Source organism: Podarcis vaucheri, assembly GCF_965113315.1.
Source record: "Podarcis vaucheri genome assembly, chromosome: 9".
Taxonomy (NCBI): Eukaryota; Metazoa; Chordata; class Lepidosauria; order Squamata; family Lacertidae; genus Podarcis; species Podarcis vaucheri.
This window is the reverse complement of record NC_138767.1, coordinates 4,419,548-4,441,578: the sequence shown is the minus strand read 5'-3', so window position 1 is coordinate 4,441,578 and position 22,031 is coordinate 4,419,548. Positions and strand designations below refer to the sequence as shown.

The 22,031-nt window shown below is 48.5% G+C and overlaps 1 protein-coding gene across 1 annotated transcript; it reads right to left on the bottom strand.

The window, feature by feature from the left end:
- Window positions 1–1,264: 1,264 nt before the first annotated feature.
- CCT7 (chaperonin containing TCP1 subunit 7) lies at window positions 1,265–21,091 on the bottom strand. Its single transcript, XM_082236496.1, has 12 exons — window positions 20,941–21,091; window positions 16,720–16,873; window positions 15,048–15,154; window positions 14,533–14,658; window positions 12,837–12,889; window positions 10,614–10,785; window positions 9,427–9,591; window positions 7,495–7,683; window positions 5,990–6,087; window positions 5,642–5,774; window positions 2,851–3,057; window positions 1,265–1,939 (listed from the first exon to the last, which is right to left on the bottom strand). Exons 1-12 carry the CDS (start codon window positions 20,944–20,946, stop codon window positions 1,715–1,717), a joined length of 1,635 nt encoding a protein of 544 aa, XP_082092622.1. The 5' UTR covers window positions 20,947–21,091; the 3' UTR covers window positions 1,265–1,714.
- Between the last annotated feature and the right edge of the window lie 940 nt (window positions 21,092–22,031).

Here is a 22,031-nt window from a genome sequence, read left to right as displayed (position 1 = left end):
GGTAATGCAAAGTATGGAAACCTGCTAAATTCGTGTGTTTTGCAGGCTGCAGAATTTAGAGTAGCGCTGCAGGAATTCATACTTGTGTCAGCAGATGTACAGGTGAATATACTCAATGTTATGAGCTGGCTCAACTGATACCATTATTAATCACCCATTCCCACCTTGCATGTAACCAGGAATTACACAACTTATATTTGAGATCTCTCTCCACAAGCCAGTTTTCCTTCTCCTAGATCCTTCCCAAATTTATTAATGCAGCTGTTTGACTTCACCCCTCGAGGCATGCTCCATTGTCTCTTGAGACAGAAGGATGCAAACAATTTTTAAAGACTAGCAAGGAACCCCACACAGAATAAGCAGTGCTGGCCTAAGAGGTGGAACACTATGTTCCTCTTCTGAACCACCACCACCAGCAAGGCCATGTGTAACCACCCCTTGTCAATCATCATGAGATTGACACCTGCCTAAGGTCAAAGGAAGGGACGCGGGTGGCGCTGTGGGTTAAACCAGAGACTAGGACTTGCCAATCAGAAGGTCGGCGGTTCGAATCCCCGCAACGGGGTGAGCTCCCATTGCTTGGTCCCTGCTCCTGCCAACCTAGCAGTTCAAAAGCACGTCAAAGTGCAAGTAGATAAATAGGTACCGCTCCGGTGGGAAGGTAAGCGGTGTTTCCGTGCGCTGCTCTGGTTCGCCAGAAGCGGCTTAGTCATGCTGGCCACATGACCCGGAAGCTGTATGCCGGCTCCCTCGGCCAATAAAGCAAGATGAGCGCCGCAACCCCCGTGTCGGCCACGACTGGACCTAATGGTCAAGGGTCCCTTTACCTTTACCTAAGTTCAAAGGAGCCTGCTGTATACCTGGCAGTACAAATTGCCCAAGCCTAGTGAGGTGCACCTTCCTCCATCATTAGAAACTTTCAGGAGGGATTTAAAAGCCTTCATGTTCACCCAGGTGGTCGAAGAATACCATCCTAGCAACTGCAAGATTACTGGGTGGAAGAAAACATTGTAACTTTTAACTGTTAACTTTTGGGTGAATGGTGATTCAGGAACCTGGAGTGCTCATGGGCCACAGAGAAGCGTTCTTGGTCCCATATACAGGATTTTAAACAAGCTGTCACACCAGGCAAATGCCCAGGTGTGTACTCTTTCTCTCATGGGCCACAAATTACATTTCAAAACCTCCACCTTTCGACAGTTTTCCCCGAGGAAGGTTCGAGTAACGACAAAGGAGTGCAGTACAGAAGACAGGCAATGAACTGTGTTTTTTTTAAATTGTTTATTGTGTTCATGGCTGGGTTTGAACCCCCAGTAGAAAAAAAACACCACCAATAAATACAACACATTCCTAGCTCCTTTAGCAGACAAGCGTCGTGCCAGCAATGCAGAGATCCAGGGGGGCCCCTTGAGAGTAGAAGTTGAAGGATATGGAGAATCCCAGGAGGGAGAAAGGTCTGGAACCACGAAGGTTGGCTGGACCTGAACGTTGGAGGGCGCACTGTCTGGGATTTCCCAGAGTTTTCTCCCGTTTGAAGGAGGAGACCCACTGGGAGCAGAGCAGCAACGCTGCGAGCGCCTCGCTCCCTTTCCCCCCAGTGTGAAGGTTGTTTGAGGACTGCCAATGGGGAAAGCATTTTTCTAAGGGGTCCTGGGACCGGGTCTTGTTAAGAGAGGGGCTCCCCGTGTCTTGCGCTGCTGGCGACACCTGCCCCTCAGTGGTTATGGGGCCGGCCTCGCCCTCTGCCGCGGCCCGGAGGAGGGGCGTCTACCGTGGAGCGGGGGTTCTTGATGGTCTCGTCCACAGACACGATAAGGCAGGCGGCCTCGGATGCCGCTGTCAGGGCGTTGATGCGCACGACTGCCGGCTCCCACACGCAGGCCACAAAGTTGTCGGCGATGTCTTCGTTGTTCACATCTACGCCGTACCACTTGCCACCCTGAGGGGCAGACAGAACACACCCGGTGAGGTGGTCAAGCGACGGCCCCTTAACTCTGCCCCCACTAACCTGGCTCCCCCCTCCAGCCCAATGGCACCATAACTGTAATGTCTGTACAGGCATTTATGCGCATTCCCAGGGCATTCGTGCATCACCGGGAACATAGGAGGGGCACGGAAAGGGGACAAACCAGCCCTAAAAGAGCACGGAAACACCAAAAGTGGTGCAAAAACAGCACCTCATAATCCTACGAGCCCTTGCGCCAACCTTTGTGGCTGGTGGAGAGCTGGGAGTCTGAGCAAGGTTTGGAGGAAGAATGTGGTGTTTGCAGGCTTTTTCAAGGGTGTTTCCAATATACGTGGTTTCACTTAAAACACGTGGTGCTTCAGAAAGTAACCCTCGCGTAAATGGGGAGTTGCCTATATATTACACAACATATATTGTGCTATTGCTTTGTCCATATCAAGTTTTATTTCAAGTTGCTCTACACCAGTGTTTCCCAAACTTGGCTCTCCAGTTGCTCTTGGACTACAACTCCCATCATCCCTAGCTAGCAGGGATGGTGGGAATTGTAGTACAAAAACAAATTGAGACCCATGTTTAGGAAACTGGCGTAGAAATTTATATACATATTCCACATTCTTTGTAACCCACTGATGAGTTGAAGCAGCACGCAAATTTCATTAAGTAAATAAAAGGAAAGCGTTGTGGACCTTGACTTTTGTGTTTGCATGCAACGAGAAGAGAAGCAGCATGTACTTCCTATCTACCCTGAGCAGAACCACCAGGAAGCCTGCCATGAAGATGCAGCAGTATCCAACCTGCCCACTGCTGGGAAGTGATAGAAGTGGAATCTGCTGCTCTGAAAAGGCTGCAAAACGGCCCCTGCAGGCCTGGCTAAGGTTGCTCACCTGGGCATGCTTGGCTCGGAGTTTGTTGAGGATGTTGGTGGCATCGAAACCGGCGTTGTCACAGAGCTGCCGCGGAATGATCTCCAGGGCTTTGGCGTAGGCTCCAATCAGCAGCTGCTGCTTGCCTGGAATGGTCCTGGAATAGTCTCGAAGGTACTTGGAGATCTCCATTTCTATAGCTCCACCACCAGCGACGACAGAGTCATTCTGGAAGCACACAATTGAGCGGGGAAAGGTCACCTCTCTCTCTCAAAAAAAGTCAGCTATCGCAACAGGTCTAATTTATGCTGTTCTCATAGACGCCACTGGCAGTTTGCCTCGCACGGATCTGGCTGACACTGTTTGGAAGGAGCGAAGGCACACGTCTGTCGAGTTCACACAAGCCAATGCTATCCACCAGCCTGCTGGCAGTGAGAGGGAGGCACAGCTGGCGTGTAATGCAAAGCTAAAGAAATCTGAAATCCATGCAGAGAATGATATGCAAAACTAACTCACGTTTTGCATACTTTAAAAGCAGACATGGAGTATTTACTGTACTTAGTACATTTAATAAAAATTCCCTAAACCACGTACACCAAATCAAAGAACACAACAAAATAACATTCAGTAAGGCTAATTCAGCATGGAAAGGCCTCTAAGCAGAGACTAGGAAGAGTGGGATAAATTCATGGTTAGCAATCCACAAAGATGGATTATTGCTAGCGTGTTCTAAAAATATGTGGTATAGCCAGGACTCCCTGTATATTATTTTAGCAAAGGATGCAGGATCCCCGCTGAACATCTTGAGCTCTGGGAGCTCCCTGGACTGCAGACGTTAGGCTGCATCAAAACGAACATGGGAAGAGCACACCTGACCCAGAGTTTAGGGAACTCTGTTAGCAGAAGTCCCTTTACAATACCACTGGAGAGTCCATTCACACATTACGCGGCAGTCAGCGTCTTCGGGAGAAAGCTGAAATCGAGGTTCCCTCCCACGCTGTGCCTGCAAGATTTCACGTTTTTAGGGGAGTGCTGAAGTCACGCATAAAGCCTGCCCAAGACGCAGCAACAGACTGACAGCTTTGCTGCTCTCCTTAGATGAGACGTGGGGCCAACAGGCTGCAGTTCCAGCATCCTCTGGCATGTGGCGGACACGAACAGAGAGGCTGCTTTGGGGGACGCCAGTAGCCAGAAGGCAGCCACTCTCACTGAAGGGCTCTTTGGCTGTTTGATCGCTTGGCCATGTCTCCACCATTCCCAGCTTGCTTTAGCAAACAACAGACCGAGGTGCTGCTGGGAGGAGCAGATGGCTCTCAAGAAGGTCCAGGTGGCCAGACTTTCATCTGCAGAGAGCCTCGTTTTGATGCCACAGCTGGTCCTTTGGGTCCCAGCACAGGGCTCTGTGCTCCCCCCACGTAGGATCCTTTGGAGTCCTGTTTCCAAGGATACGTGTTTCCAGCTCTTGAGGTAGGGATGCGTGAGAAGAGCTTTGCCAAAGCTCAGAGATGAGAGGAGCTATGTGTGTGCGTGTGGATTTCTATGCATGTCACACAACAGCTTCCCTGCAGCTCGCCTGCCTTCTCCTGCCCCATTTACAACCCCAATCCTCATGGCAATACAAAGCCCAGAAATCTACCCACCCCCAGTTCCCCCCCCCAAAAAAAAACCTTCTACCACAAAGACAAGCTATTCAAAGGCTCCACATGCCACACATGGGTTAAGTGAAAGCGGCAGAATTTTGGAAGAGGCTTTCTGGAACAGCTAAGTAATCAGAGAATTGTAGAGTTGGAAGGGAACCAAGGGTCATCTAGTCCAACCCCCTGCAATGTGGAAATCTCAGCTCAAGCATCCATGACAGATGGCCATTGATCCTCTGACGAAAACCCTCTAAGGAAATAAAATCCACCACTTTCTAAGGGAGACCATTCCAGAGTCCAACAGTAATTACAGTCAGAAAGGTCTTCCTTATGTTTAGTCAGAATCTCCTTTCTTGCATCTCAAATCCATCGGTTCAGGTCCAACCCTCCGGAGCAGCAGAAAACAAGTTTGCTCCATCTTCCATGGGACAGCCTTTTAGAGATTTGAAGATGGCTATCATATCTCCTCTTGGTCTCTTCTATTCCAGGCTAAACATAGTCATACCTCGTGTTACAGACGCTTCAGGTTGCGTTTTTTTTGGGTTACGGACCCGCCGAAACCCAGAAGTACCGGAACGGGTTACTTCTGGGTTTTGGGGGTCGCGCATGCGCAGAAACACTAAATCACGCTTTGTGCACGCGCAGAAGCACCAAATCGCAACCCACACGTGTGCAGACGCACCGCTGCAGGTTGTGAACGTACATCCCGCACGGATCACGTTTGCATCCCAAGAGTCCACTGTACCCAGCTGCTTTATCATCTTCTCCTCTACATACATTCCAGCTTATCAATACCCTTCTTACAACTGTGGCATCAAGAACTAGACGGTGTTCCAGGTGAGGTCCAAAAGGTAGCGCTGTGGCTTGATCAGCTGCTCACACAGTGACCAAGCAGAACTTAACTCCCAGTGCATCAGCTGACATGCAGGAAGTTCAATCCTGCTCTCTGCTGGATTTGGCTATCTCCCGCCTCCCCCACCCACATCACTATGATGTCAGATGATTGACAGGCAGGTGGTCCTGCACCTTAAGCTGTGGCACATCTGAACTGGGAAGGCAGAGGGGAGACACTCCCAGATTACAGGAGCCCCTCTGGCTGGGCCATGATCTGTGGCTGATCAAGACATCCAGGAGGGCTACGGAACCCCAAGTCAGCCTAGCTGCTCAACCCGCACCTTGATTGCTCTCCTAACAATCATGATGGCATCGTGGAGAGAACGCTCCGTCTCCTCCATGAACTGCTCCGCCCCTCCACGCAGGATTATCGTGCAGGTCTTGGCCTTCGGGCAGCCTGTGAAGAAGTTGTACCTGCCAGAGAAAGGGGGAAGCGTGTTTTAGTGTCCATGGGGATCACAGCCGCGCCGCGCCTTAGCTGATGCGCCCTCTGAGGAAAGGGCAGACTCAGACCCATATATATGTCCAGCCACCTCAAGAAACCCCCCAAATGTGTGTGAATTAAAAGCAAGCAAGGCAACTCCAAAGCTTGTCCCGTGCCTCCGCCATCCTGGCCAGGCTGCCTTTACCTGTCGCCTCCAATCTGAGTCTCCTCGAAGAGGTCGCAACGCCCAAGGACCTCATCGGTCAGGGAGTTTACACTGGTCTGAATGGATCCACCGCAGGCCTACAGGGCATGGGGAAAGAGTACCATTTTAGAGGGTACTGATCTAGCATCAAACAAGCGAAAACCGAGTTCTGTTGACTAGGTTTGCTGCTCCGCTCCCTCCACCCCCCATTATGAGAATGTCATTTTCATATATAAGTATCACTACGAAACAATAGTGCCTATTAGTCTGCCTATTGCGTTGACTTATTCATTCCACATCAATGGCCTGGGGTGCTTTGGAAGGTCAGGATATAAATTCAATAAATACTGTATTGGCCCGAATACAAGCCACACCCGCAAATAAGCTGCACCTTTAAAATTGGGGGGGGGAGACAATACCCGAATATAAGCCACTCCCTTAAAATTCCACAGACACTCACGCCTGTAAATGGCAAATGTTCCATTTTACCATATGTCTGTTTCAGCAGCGATATCGTAAAAGCCAATTTTTGTAAGGTCGCAAGTTTAAGCCACACTTTAAATTTTTACGGTCAGAATTTGGGGGGGAAAGTGTGGCTTATATTCGGGCCAATATGGTCATAGCAAAGCACTCTTTACCCCTTTAACAGGGCAGTGTTGCAAAATTCTTTATCAGAATTAAACAGGGAGTTCCAAGGTGTTGGTGATGCCACACTAAAAGATCTACTTATAAACGCAGAGCAAGGATTGTGAGGCACCTGTGAGAGCGCCAGTTCTGCAGATTGAAGCGGTGGAGTGAGCATATAGCCGGTTAAGGTGATCCCGCAAGTAAACTGGTCCCAAGCTTTATATAAAAACAGCATCCCTCAATGCCCTAGGATTAATCAAGGCAATAAACCCTAAACAAATGGCAGGGGATAGCAAGAGCAGCCATTGCAAATTGCAATAAAGGAACAGAAATGTTGGGAGGCGCACACCCACCCACACACCCCTCACAATTTCAAGCACAAAAAACAGGCAGTGGAAGACATTCCGTTCCACGGTAACAGAGAATCGCATACAATCATACCTCATGTTACGTTTGCTTCAGCTTGTGCGTTTCCCGGTTGCGTCCTATGGCGACCCGGAAGTAATGGAACGGGTTACTTCCGGGTTTCACCGCTCGCGCATATGCAGACGCCCAAAATGACGTCACATGCATGCGCAGAAGCGGGTCGCGTTCTGTTCAGGTTGCAAACGGGCCTCCAGAACGGATCCCGTTCGCAACCAGAGATACCACTGTACAGGCCTTTTGCTGCTCCCTGCAGCTGCGCTCAATGTCCAAGAACTGAGCTCAGCAACTAGCGACCTGCAAGGGGTCCAGGCCTACCTTTCTCTCTCCTGTGCTGCTTCACCAGTTCCTCTAACAGGGCTGCCACCCAAGGCAACTGCTCAGGCTGGTTGCATAGGCAGGGCAGCCCCAAGCGCTGGCCAACAACCTGGGAAGGCGAACAGGGGAAACCTCACCATCATGGTCCTCTTGAGATCTTCTTCAGGGACTCGGCCGGCACAGAACATGTCCCGGTCAGCAAAGTACTGGGTAGCCACATCGCCAATCGGAAGCTTGGAGAGGATGACTTTGGCCCCTGACTTGTGGAGCTTATCAAGCTTGTCGTACAAGATGTTCCACTCGGCGTCCACGATGGCCTGGTAATCCTGCAGAGGGAGATTTAGGCAAGAAGCTATCGGTGCTGTTTCTTTAGCCAAGGGGGGGGGGTCTGTTTGGCTTAAAATAAAATAAAAACAAGGGTGGGGTACGGTGCCAATGTACCGTATTTTTCGCTCTATAGGACGCACTTTTTCCCCTCCAAAAATGAAGGAGAAATGTGTGTGCGTCCTATGGGGCGAATGCAGGCTTTCGCTGAAGTCTGGAGAGCAGCGACCCCTCTCGCTCTCCAGGCTTCAGGAAGCTCTCCGCAAGCCTTGGGAGCCCGGTGCGACTTCCCGTCGGGCTCCCAAGGCTTGCAGACAGTAGCCTATTCTGGGGGCTGGGGAAGCCCAAGCTTCCCCCGCCCCAGCCCCGTGCCTGGCGGGGGGGGGGGAATAATTTTTTTTCTGTATTCCCCCCCCCAAAGAAAAAACGAGGTGCGCCCTATGGGCCGGTGCACCCTATAGGGCGAAAAATACGATAGTTGTCTACTGCAAAGGGCGTTATGAGAATGACAACTCTGCCAATACAGTAAATCTAGACATGGAAACAGGATCAGGGGCACCAATGTTCATCCAAGGTGTGCACATTTAGAAGCGTTCCCCAACCATTGGTTTTAGATCTTCCCTGTCACAGAGGTGGCACCAGTTAGCTGCTGGAAGGTGGGTGCCCACCTCAGCACCCATGTGAAGACCACCTGGCGGAAACCCTCACACATATGGTTCTCAATTGTAAACTATATGCTGATCTCCACCAGCAATTTCTAGATCAACTCTGTATCCCCAAATGGAAACCAGAGTCAGAAGTCATACATTTTCTATTACTGGGGAATGATCAGGAGCTCACCAAGTTAGTGGCGAAATATCTCTATTTGGTTTTTTGTCGTCAAAATACACTGCAGATGTCTGATCTTCCTGGAGACCAAGAGATGTGACAATAGACTGCTCTGCCTCCTTTCTTTTAGCAAATGTTTTGTGCCACTGGGGAAGTGGTAATTCTGTATTGATTTGTTTTGGATGTTGTATGTGATGCCAATAAAAGGTATATCTATCTTATCTATCTATTACATCAGCACCCTTCTCCATTGCTCTTGCCCACCCAAGAAGCTGCCTTGTTGGGCAGCTGCCACCCCATGGGGACAGGGTGAGGGCAGAAGAGAAAGGATGGGAAGGGGCAAAACTCAGTGGTAGAGAGTCTGCTTTGCATGCAGAATGCCCCAGGTTCAATCCCTGGCATCTGCAGGTGGGGCCAGGAGAGAACCCTGCCTGAAACCCTGGAGAGCAGCTGCCAGTCAGTGTAGCCAGTACTGAAGTAGATGGGCCAATGGTCTGATTCACTACAAGGCAGCTTCCTTTGTCCAAGGCGGCTGCAACCATTCTGCAGTCCTCTGCTGTGCTCACAGTCCCTTGAACCGAGGTGCTCCTTATAGAAGAACTTTCCAAACTTTTCATGTTGGTGACACACTTTTTATACACGCATCATTCGTGAGAGAGTCTTACTAGCAAACCGCAGATTAAACCAGCCCCGAAAGCGTGCAGGGAGCGTTCGTGCAGCAAACCTACACACTGCAGCCAACACGTTAACATATCATGACAAAGCTTGGAAAGCTCTGGGTTAGGTAATGAGGTTCCAACTATCAACTTGGCCAAATGCCGCATGGAAGTCAAAGATTACCCCGCAAGGCACACGGCTCTTTTGGCAAGACGTTACATTTCCACAGCTTCTCTCCCCAAGCGGTTCTGAGCCTTTACCTGCACAGTGTGGACTCTGACTTCAGCATTGTCCTTCTCTGCCTTCAGCTCCAGCTCAATGTTGAGCAGAGCGATCCTGGGGGACTCATACTTCTTGGGCTGCATCTCAAAGCCGGCGTAAGAGAAGGTCTTCTTGAAGGCAACTCCTGCCACCAGTTGGGAATCCTGCAGGAAAGGAAAGGTCATTTCACTCCTCACGCCCACTCTCGGACGGCAGGCAACCTTCAGTTGGTTCCTACTTAGGTCTTGCTCTTATTTACTCAAGAGGAAGCCCCACTGAGTTCAGTGGGGCTCACTTTCAATTACATGCGTACAGGAATGCAGCCTTAGTGCATCCAACTAAATTGTACCATAGACCCTGCAAAGTCAATGGACTTGTCCATTAATTTCAAAGGGTGTGCTCTATGAAGCAAGCAAGGCCTTCACTGTCCTCTTTCTGGTGCCTGCAAAAAAACATTCTTCTTTAGACAAAACTACCCAGATGCTTAGAAAGCGGAGATAATATTAGTCTATTACCCTATTTTAACTTTCATATGTTTTAAAGTATGGTTGGAATTTTTTCTTGATTTTAGTTGTATCTTTTGTAAACAACTTTTAAGCTTTTTACAATCAAGCGGTATATAAATTCTGTGATTAGGACTATTTTTTAAGTGCAGCAGCCTGGCTTCTTAAAGGGAGGAAAAGATAGAAATAATTCTTGAGAGCTACATGGTGTGTAGTGATGGGCCTGTTAAAGAAGTGGGGGGAGTTACTGTTCTTGTTTTTATTACGTATTTTGTTTTGTAATCTTGTATTTCTTTGTTGTGAACCCCCCTGGGATCAACAGATGAAGGGTGGTATAATCATCGCCATCATCATCTTTGACGAAGACTGGACATCACCCCAAGTGATTTTATCCTTTCGTTTTCCTCCTCGCACTCCCATGATCTACTATCATTCCCTTTCTCCATCAGTTGCTCGAACTTTGCCAACAGCTCCCAGTTTGCTCGCTACCTGAACAGCGGTCTTGGAAGGTCAGATTGCAGGGTTTCCCACAGACACCTGGTTGGCCAGGGCAAGAAGAAGACAGGCCACTGGCCTGATCCAGCAGCCTCATCTTATGTTCTCCACCCTTTTTAGACTTGGAAAGGAATTCCAGCCTAGACTCCTCTGAGCCGAAGGGAACTTTTGGAGGCCAGGGGCTTTACCTCCAGGGCTCCTCCCTGCACCTTCTTGATCCCAATCATTTTGATCTGCAGCAACTCATCCAGCATCATGACGGCATCCACCACCATCTTGGCAAAGAACTCCTTCTGGTGGGAAATCAGCTTCGAGCTCAAGGCTGTGCTTGCACACTTCTCCAACAAGCTCCGCAGCTCCCTGCAGAGAAGAAAAAGATGGAGCCATTTCTTGCCTGCTCTCAAAGTGCTCTGGAGCAATAGGCAGCCCCGAGGCTAAAGAAGCAACACACACAGCACAAGTCTAAAATGAGCTCGTTAGGCTACAAAAAAGAAACACTGCAATTAGTTAAGTGATTCTCACGACTGCTTTGAAAATGGATGGCTTTCTGTTTTTGCACATTAGGTCAGCCACTGGCTGTAGTGCGGGGGCACAAGCAGAACAACAACTTTCCTGCTTATTGCTACTTCTCGTGAACTACTATAAACATCATAAAATGCCTACGGAAAGTAACATTTCCATCAGGCATGGTTTTTGAACGCCTGGGAAAGACAGCATGCCCGTCACAGAAGAACACTTCTTTTTTTAAAAAAGAAGTCAATTATATGGAAGTCTTGTTAATTACAGTTCCTTCATTTAAAGATTAACTGGCATTTGCCTGAAGATTTAATTGCATCACCAAAACATGTATCTTCTTAGCTGGAATCTATCAGCTCAGGCAATGTCCTCCACGCAATCATTAATCATGGGGGGCGGGGGGGGTTTAGAAATGAGCCAGCAGCCTAACCCAACCCATCAGCTGTGCCTCCTGACTGGGCACTGGAGGGGAGGAGAGAAGAGGGGAGGCTTGCCCTATGCAGAGGCCTCCATTTGATTAACAACTCTGTGCAATCGGGATTCTAAACTCCCGGGCCTTTGACTAATTAAAACACCTATGACCTTTTAAACTGCGGCGGGGGTGGTATGATTTCCGTTTGCTACTATGGTACATATTATTGGGTTTTTATATTGCAAACTGCCTTGTGGTCCTCAGCTGAAGCATAGTATAGAAACATAATCGATAACAGCAATGATAAACCACAGGCGGAGCCCCCTCCATGCACAGAGATCCCCCTTGTCACACCTTCCCCACACCCACCTGCAAGTGGGTCGCACCTCTCTGCCTCTGCATGTTTCTAACTGCATGGAGGATAACAGTCAAAAAGGGCTGATGTCAACCTGCATTAAAGTTCTGTGCATTAAGTTTTTGCTGCTGCAATTTGCAAAAGGTGGGAAGTTGTCAAACAGCTGTTTCTTACACAAATAGTTTTTCATAGCCTTTTTTTCTAGGAAAGGTAACATATCCCCCCTGTATACATTTAAAAAAACAACAACTGCACAGCCCTCCACCTGCCCAGGAGTTGCATCCATCAATCATGTTAGGATTAAGAATGCATGTAAAAAAAAAGAGAGCCCAAATAGGGCTATCCAAACATTCATTTCCAAAGATTAGGCAGCAAAACTTTTGAAAAGACTTTCCAAAGAACAACATTATCAACGGAGAGCCTGGCTGCCGATCGTATCCTAAACTAAGCAAGGTGGCGATGGGTCTATACTGGCTCTACCCATAGCTAAGCCCCATATAAGACAAAACACAGGAAATGGGTTGCTTAAGCCCATTCCTCCCTCCATCCCGCATGTAAGCTCCAATGTTTCCTTTTCTGATGGCAACTGCCTCCTGTCGTGTCTGTGACCTGGCATGAGCCTTGGACTGAACATCTCACACCCGAGACAAGGGAGGATTCTGGCAGGGCCTCTGCTGATGTTTGCACTGAGATGGGTGAAGGGTAAACTGCCCTTTCTCAACCTGAAACTGTATTGGAGGGGATAAGGAGCTATACTGGAAGACTTTGGGGGAGGGCAGATTTTGCACCCAGGCTTCCAGTTACCTATTGCTACATGATAGGGATACATGTGCACAGAAATGCAAAGTTGTTTTCCATTTTGTTGCATTCCTGCTTTTTTTCGCAATATATCCATCCAGAGCTTACTGCTGAATCCATGGTACTTAAATTTAGTGAGCAGTAACCATGCTGCCAATGCCCCAACCGCAGAGGGGCACTGCATGCACCCAATCCATTTAAGAACCACTTGCACACACGTAGGTGCACACATTTGTGCAGAGCATCAATAAAAACATGCACCCAACTGAGCCAGCAATGAAGGGAGGTTGTGGATTTAACCTTTCCAATTGAGGCATGGAGGAAACTTACTCTTGGTCGGTCTTCTTGATCGTAACGGCAATCTTCCTGATCTTATTCACGGCCTGCCAAAACAAAGCAAGAACCAGAATTAAGACTTTGCTCTCAACCCCTGCCAAACTCCTGCGCCAGTGCAGCGATGATTCAGCCGCCATGTGCGATTACCCAGCCTGAAGTCTGCACCATTTACGGCAGGCATAGGCAAACTCCAGCCCTCCAGATGTTTGGGACTACAATTCCCATCATCCATAGCTAACAGGACCAGTGGTCAGGGATGATGGGAATTGTAGTCCCAAAAACCTGGAGGGCCGGAGTTTGCCTATGGATGATTTACGGCAACCCCTTTCCGTGTCAGCCTCACCAACATGGACACAAGCATGGTGTCCTATTGCCATCTTGAGTTACGTATTTTGACTTTTTTATTACTTGTTGTCAAAGCGAGAAGGAGGTGGAAGCACAGAAGTGGGACAATGGTCTGCCTCAAAGGCATGTATTTGATTCCAGGTTCCACGTAAACAGGATTAGTGCGAGTCTCTGCCCCAAGCAGTGTTTGGTGTGATAGGCACCACAGCAGATGGCAGTCTTATAACACCTCTGGAGATGCAAGAGGGTTACTGGGAGGCCGGAGGGACATTGCTGGAACAACTCTTGGGTTGGGGTAACTGGCTAAAATGTTTTAATTTTGGTTCCCATTTTGTTTTTGTTGGGTTGGTTAAATGTTTAGTTGGGGTGGTAAAGAATGTATAAAACTGGCTCAAATATAAGTTGGAAATGTAAAGAAAAATAAGGTACTTTGTATCATATGTGGCATGTAGGGAAGTTAAAAAAATTGGGAGATTATATACAATGAATTGGAAAAAATGTTCAAAACAACTTTTGTAAAAAAAACCAAACCAGAAGCATTTTTGTTAGGGATTTTAGGACAAGAAAAACATAGAACTTATTTACGTATGCTGCAACAGAGGCAAGAGTCTTGTTAGCACAAGGATGGAAGAATGAGGAAGTCCCAACGAAAGAAAAATGGCAAGAAAAACTGATGAGTTATGCGGAGATGGCAAAGGTAATTCATAAACTGCGTGAGGAGGAGAACCATGACTTCAAGGAAGAATGGGAACTATTTATAAACTATTTAAAAAGACAACAAAAGGATTTGGACTCCTTGGCAGGTTTTGAATAAACATCTACAAATTTAGTAGTAGAACATATGACAGATAAGATAATGATATGTACAACTTTACAACATGCAGAGAATAATATGTATGAACAAATCAGAGAGGGGAGCTGAGGGAAGTCTCTGGAGGGTGGGAGAGGGAGGGGGAAATGTAATAGGTTATATTTGATTTATAAACTGATTTGTTAAATTTGCTTAATAAAAATATTTTTTAAAAAATGTCTAGTTGGGGTGGTGGTTATTTTAATTTGGGTATAACTGTAAACTGATTATTATTATTATTATTACTACACTCGGCTCAGAGGTGCATAATGCCCAGTGGCTGGGACTGTTTGAATGAGCCTTTGCCAACGTGGTGCTTTCCAGATGTTTGGAACTCCAACTCCCATGATGGGGGAGGTCTGGTAAAAAAAACACCTGGAGGGCACTAGCCAGGCCTGACTAGAACCCATTTGTAAAAATTGTTTCTTGTTCCTTCACTCCCCAGGTGCAAAAGAGCTTCCACAAAGGAAGGCAGGGTGCAGCAGATTCCCTTACCAGCTGGGTTGCAGTGCGGAAGGCACGGATGATGATCTGGGGATGCAGCCCTTCTTCCACATAGGGCTTGATTTGCTTTAGGAATTCAGCAGCTAGAAGTGTAACGGAAGTGGTGCCATCACCAACCTGCAGGAAAAGAGAAGGAAAAATGACGTGTGCCTGAAAACCAGAAATCTCTGCGAAGGGAAGTTCACAAAGCAGCGGCAAGTGCCCCAACTTTCCACGGAGTAAATTGCACCCATTCTATCCACCTCGCCCTGCCATCTCTCGTCCGAAATCACAAGCGCTACAAATCCAACATCTGGCTCAAAACTCCCCCATCACCCTTCAAAGGAGCAGATCTGTGGATTACCACAAGATGGGATGCTGGAAAAATCAATGGCAGCTTGCCACTGTGACAGAGAAAGAGACGTTGGATCCCAGCTACAGATGTTGTAAAGCTCAGAAGACACAGGCACGAGCAGGAGTACCAACATCTACCTACCACTGAAAACTATCAAACCTCCCACACCCACCTCCGCATCCTGTGACTTGGCAATGTCCACAAGTGTCTTTGCAGCAGGGTGTATCACATCAAGAAGCTTCAGGATGGTGGCGCCATCATTAGAAATCGTTGCTTTGCCTGCAAAGATTAACAGAGACAAAGTTCAGGAACAAAGTTGATTCCTGCACTGCAGGGGGTTGTTCTAAGCATCCCAACCAGATGCACCTGCAACATCTGAGCAGGTTAATCAGGACTCTGAAGTTAGGAAGAGAAAGGTGAGCCCTACAGGATCAGACCAAGGAGAGCCCCACCTAGTCCAACACTTTGTTATCAGCCGTGTTCTGCCAGATAGCGTCAGAGCCTTCCTGTGGGTTTCCTAGAGGCAACCGCCCTCCCTCTTCGGTAGTCTCCTCCCATAAGCCCACACATTTTGGCATGGAAGCCATCCAAATATTGTGCTAACCTCCAACCCACCCAGTCCCCCCAAGAGGGCAGAGAGGCTTTCCTGTGACAGCACAGTGAGCTTCAGAGGCACTCCATGCAATTCCAAGGCCCAGAACAAGGTGGGAGGAAGGGGAGAAGCCACCACATAGCTTCCATTCCCATACTGGGCCTGCTAGCAAACTGACGCCCCTAGATGTTTAAGTGCAAGCCCTTGCCCTTCTCTGGAGCTCAGAAAGTGGCAAATCTCCATGGCTTTACATTGAGCTGCAAACAGACTTTACCAGCTTATGCCTTGACAGAGTATCATACCAAATCAGATGACGAGCTGCCCAGAAGGATGTGGCAACTCATTCCCTAGCAAACCATGAAGGGGGGGGTGATCCCGCTGCTGAAGGAGAACCACCGCAAATACTTCCATTCCAACCAGGCACTCAGGTAGTTAGCATAGGTCTTTGCCTCCCATAGATGGAGGAGGCCCTGGAACTACACACACTGGTACATTTGGACTTACTAAAAATTCTGCAGTAAGTGGCAACTAAAGAGGTTCCAGAAATAAAGTCACCTTGCCCTTTCATGATCAGGACAGGGTCAGAGGCATTGTGGGAGCCAGGTAAGACCTCAAGGGTGCCACTGCACCCGTGAAGATGACCGTGCCACACTCTGGATTCAAGGAAATTAATATAGTTAGGGTCTTCACATTACCAAAAAAGTTAGGTAGCAAAGATGTACAGTGGTACCTTGGGTTAAGAACTTAATTTGTTCCGGAGGTCTGTTCTTAACCTGAAACTGTTCTTAACATGAGGTACCACTTCAGCTAATGGGGCCGCCACGCCGCCAGAGCACGATTTCTGTTCTCATCCTGAAGCAAAGTTCTTAACCCGAGGTACTATTTCTGGGTTAGCAGAGTCTGTAACCTGAAGCGTCTGTAACCCGAGGCACCACTGTATAGGAAATTTCCAAAACATCTTGATATGAAGAGTTACTCTTTCACATAGCTATCCTTGTCCAGTATTCCAGTCTCAGGTGAACAATGGCATGGGGGGGGGGGAGTCTTCTGTCTTCAAAATGGACAGCGACGCATGGACAGTTGCTCATCCCCCTCCCTTCAATGTCACCTGCCATTTCTTTGTAGGACAAAACCTCCCCAAAGACCTGTGCCACTGACTGATTAAGATGGCTAGAGAGTAACTAGAGAAAGGTTGCCATACAGAGACACCAGAGGCAGAGCAACTCAGGTTCACAGGTGGCAGCAGGCTCACCTCTGTCATCAACAATGAGCTTGTCCATGCCCCGAGGGCCGAGAGTGGTCCGGACGGCCTCTGCGATGACTTGGCAGGCATTGATGTTACTCACAAGCTGAGGGACCCCCTGGGAAGTGTCTGTGCCTTCCTTCAGCAAGATAACAGGCGTGGGCTGCAAGTAAAACAAACGGTCAGACAAAACACCCTCCAGGACAGTGACAAAAGTTTTTTTGTCATAGAAAAGGTAGCGCCGAACAGCACAACACAAAATTTTCACTAGAAAAATCAGCATTGTTAGCCAGACTTCCTATACACAGATGCAGAAACACTAAAGCAGGAAACAGCTGAATTGGAGAGCAGATTCCATCCTTAAATGCTTCAGGAATGCATTTGTTGGGATCCACAAGGCGCCAAGAACTACCACCTACAAGCCCAACGCAAGTCGCTGGCCAAGCTGGCATGATGCGACAGAACATTCATAGGCACTTTTTAACAGCTCAAGTGCACTCTGCACCACCTCAGAGACAGAAGCAAATGATCAGTTTGGGTTGGACACAGCGTCCTGTTGTTGTTGTTATTTATATTTTAATCAATTCTTTTTATACACTTTTAAAATTCTATTAGTATTTAACTACTTTTTAATGATTATGTTTTCTATGTTACAGGTAAGTCTTGCAAGGCAGCTTACAGATTTAAGTTCTTGAATTCTGGTCTGGGAAAAAGGCAATACAAATATAATCACCACCATTCTCTTTTGATGACCTGGCCCTGCAATCCTATGTGCATGAACCTGGGAGCAAGCCACGGTAAAGGCACCATGCAACTACAGTGGTGCTTCGCAAGACGAAAAGAATAGCGGTCTAGCGGTTTTTTCGTCTTGCGAAGCAAGCCCATTGAAGGATTAGCGGATTAGCGCTATTAGCGGCTTTTAGAGGCTTTTACCGGCTTATCTGCTGATCGGATCAGCTGATAAGCGGCTTGTCGCTATTAGCGGCTTTTAGCGGCTTATCTGCTGATCGGATCAGCTGATAAGCGGCTTAGAAAAAGGGGGGGAAGGGGGAAAAAACCAGCAGGAACTTGCAAGACATTGTTGTCTTGGGAAGCAAGCCCATAGGAGATTCGTTTTGCGAAGCACCTCCAAAACTCTTTCGTCTAGCGAGTTTTCCGTCTTGCGAGGCATTCGTCTTGCGGGGCACCACTGTACAAGGACTGCAGAGAAGGCACCGCCCAGCATGCAAGATTTATGGGCCAGCGGCGACGAAGGAAAGCAGGGCCCTTTCTGCCCATTACAGAAGCAGAAGAGGACATTGTCTCTGCCATGCAGCTTAAGCTAACCAAGCCAGTGTTGGGGAACTCCAGTCCCCTAATGTAAAAAGAGCTCTGCTGGATCAGGCCCATGGGCCATGTAGTCCAGCATTCTCTTCTCACAGCGGCTGACCAGATACCTGGGAGAACCCCACTGGGAGGATTCACAGACTCCCAGAATTGCAGAGCTGGAAGGGACCAGTGTTCAAAACTCCCACTATTCTCGGCGCATTTTGCGACAGGGAATTTCATTAGCGGAAGCAGTTTCTGAGCTCTGGGCACATGATTTCAGATTAAAACTGCAGAGTGGAAGGAAAGGAGGACCGTTTTCTGCCTCCTCACTTGCAGCTACTCTCAGAAGACTGGAAAAGAGACCCTCTGAAGAATATCAAGGAGGTCGGCAAGGGAAGGACTAAAGCATAATATTTTAGCTGCAGTTCATTCATTTTCAGCTTTGCATTCTTGTTATTCAAAAAGTGCGCCTAGACATTCAGTTGTTGTACCCGTAACCTAGGTCTAAGGTGCCATTTAGCTCCTAGCTTTCATGTCTCAGTTTCTAACACTGGAAGGGACCACGCTGGTCATCTAGCCCAACCTTTTGAAATGTTGTTATTATTCATGCAGTGCTGAGTTCAGCTATGGAACTCCCTCCCACAGGAGGCAGCGAGGGCCACGAAGCTGGCACCTGCCCACTCATACCAGTGCCGGATTTACCTATGAGCTAAATAAGCTATAGCTTAGGGCCCCACTCTCTTGGGGGGCCCCAAAAATTTAAAGGAAAAAAATGGATGTACATTTCCAAAATATAAAAATTGTATTTCAGTTCAACAATTACTTTGATAATATACATATTTTGTTATGTGAAAATGGCTTTAGACACCCATCAGGTCCTTAGATTATCATATATGGCGGCTAACAGATTGAGGTTGAATCCTGACAAGATTCCTGACAAGAACAGGAGTACTGTTCTTGGGGGACAGGGGGCGGGCAGGTGTGGAGGACTCCCTGGTCCTGAATGGGGTAACTGTGTCCCTGAAGGACCAGGTGCGCAGCCTGGGAGTCATTTTGGACTCGGCTGACCATGGAGGTGCAGGTCAATTCTGTGTCCAGGGCAACTGTTTACCAGCTCCACCTGGTACGTAGGCTGAGACCCTATCTGCCCACAGACTGCCTCGCCAGAGTGGTGCATGCTCTAGTTATCTCTCGCTTGGACTACTGCAATGCGCTCTACGTGGGGCTACCTTTGAAGGTGACCCGGAAACTGCAACTAATCCAGAATGCGGCAGCTAGACTGGTGACTGGGAGTGGCCGCTGAGACCACATAACACCGGTCTTGAAAGACCTACATTGGCTCCCAGTACATTTCTGAGCACAATTCAAAGTGTTGATGTTGACCTTTAAAGCCCTAAACAGCCTCGGTCCAGTAGACCTGAAGGAGCGTCTCCACCTCCATCGTTCTGCCTGGACACTGAGGTCCAGCGCAGAGGGCCTTCTGGCGGTTCCCTCATTACGAGAAGTGAGATTACAAGGATCCAGGCAGAGGGCCTTCTCGGTGGTGGCACCTGCCCTGTGGAACGCCCTCCCACCAGATGTCAAAGTGAACAACAACTACCAGACTTTTAGAAGACATCTGAAGGCAGCCCTCCTTAGGGAAGCTTTTAACATTTAATAGGTTATTGTAGTTTAGTGTTCTGTTGGAAGCCTTCTATCACTGTGCCATTGAGAGTGTGCTCACTTATGGCTTATGTGTGTGGTACGGAAGCTGTACTACCCAGGACAGGATGGGGTTGTGCAGGGTTGTTAAGGCAGCAGAGAGCATTGTTGGCTGCCCACTCCCCACCTTAGAGCAGATTTATGCCACAAGGTGCCATAGGAAGGCACTGGACATAGTAAAAGATCCATCGCATCCTGGTCACTGTCTCTTCGAGCTCTTGCCGTCGGGACGGAGATACAGGACGATGAAGACAAGAATGAGCCGTCTTAAGAACAGCTTCTTCTCCAGAGCGATCTCGGCCCTGAATGGGAAGCCCGGACTTTGAAAGTCATCTAATCTCCCTTGCTGTATTATATTGTATTGTTTAATTAGTGTTTTTTATGGAGCAGTCAAGTAATTTCGTCGTCCCCGAAGGGGGCAATGACAATAAAGATATTATTATTATTATTATTATTATTATTATTATTATTCCCAGTGGCTGGGACTGTTTACATGAGCCTTTGCCAACCTGATGCCTTCCAGATCTTTGGAACTCCAACTCCCATGATGGGGGAGGTCTGGTAAAAAAACACCTGGAGGGCACTAGCCGGGCCTGACTAGAAACCATTTGTAAATATTGTTGGGGAAATATGGCTGGGGAAACCCAGTCAGATGGGCAAGGTATAAATAATAAATTGTTATTACTATACAGCATATATTCAACACAAAAAACAGCGACAGTTTGTTGCTGACAAAGGACAGCTGGACCTAGAAAGGGCCCCATTACCTTCAGGAGCTGAGGGCCTCATCCAACCTCAATCCGGCCCTGGTTCATACAAAGAAACTCCTAAGGGCCGGCAAGGCGGGACAGCGCCATGCGATACGCGGGACTACAACTCCCAGAACGCCCCGCGCGGACAACGGCCTCGCTTCAGAGGCGCCGGCTCCCGAACGGCCTGATGGGACTGGTAGTCCCAGAGGCTTCCCGCGGACCCTCGCCGCGAGAGAAAGCCCGGCCTGGCCTCACAAGCGACGAGGAAGCCGCGGCCTCGCAGGCTCGCCCCCGGGCAGCTCCGGCCGCTCAGCTGCCCCGGGCCCCGCCAAGACCGCCCCGTCCTCGTAGGCCAGACTTTCCTGAGGGCCGGAGAACCGCCGGTGAGGGAAGCGGGCCCGTCCTGGCGGCGGATGGCGGCGGATAAGCGCGGCTCCCCCACCCGACAAGCGTCGATTCATTCACTCACCATCATCTTGGCGGCAGCCCTGTTGCTAACGGTCCCTCCCCACAATGCACCGCGCCCGTCCAGAAGCTTCCCCTTCGCGCCTGCGCGGTGGGGCCAAAGGGCGGGGTTTTAATGGGGTGGGAAAGGCTATTGGTTGAAGGCTTCGTAGAGGTACGAAAAATAAAGACGCTATCTTGCGTGCAGGTTAGAAGACTTCCGGGTTTAAATGAAGGGATTTGTTTATGCGGTGAGAACCGCTCGTGGGAACCGATGGGGAAACGCGGGGTTTTTAGGTGCGTGGGAGAGAAAAGGCAGGGATTCCCGTTCTTTGGAACTCAGGCCTTTATCATTAAAAGAAAATAAGCGTATTAAATTGGGAAAGGATTATGAAAAGGCTGTATATTGTCTCCCTGCTTATTTAACTTATATGCAGAATTCATCATGCGAAAGGCTGGACTGGATGAATCCCTGGCTGGAATTAAGATTGCCAGAAGAAATATCAACCTCAGATATGCAGATGACACAACCTTGATGGCAGAAAGTGAGGAGGAATTAAAGAACCTCTTAATGAGGGTGAAAGAGGAGAGCGCAAAATATGGTCTGAAGCTCAACATCAAAAAAACGAAGATCATGGCCACTGGGCCCATCACCTCCTGGCAAATAGATGAGGAAGAAATGGAGGCAGTGAGAGATTTTACTTTCTTGGGCTCCATGATCACTGCAGATGGTGACAGCAGTCACGAAATTAAAAGACGCCTGCTCCTTGGGAGAAAGGCGATGACAAACCTAGACAGCATCTTAAAAAGCAGAGACATCACCTTGCCAACAAAGTATAGTAAAAGCCATGGTTTTCCCAGTAGTGATGTATGGAAGTGAGAGCTGGACCATAAAGAAGGCTGATCGCCGAAGAATGGATGCTTTTGAATTATGGTGCTGGAGGAGACTCTTGAGAGTCCCATGGACTGCAAGAAGATCCAACCTCTCCATTCTGAAGGAAATCAGCCCTGAGTGCTCACTGGAAGGACAGATCCTGAAGCTGAGGCTCCAAGACTTTGGCCACCTCATGAGAAGAGAAGACTCCCTGGAAAAGACCCTGATGTTGGGAAAGATGG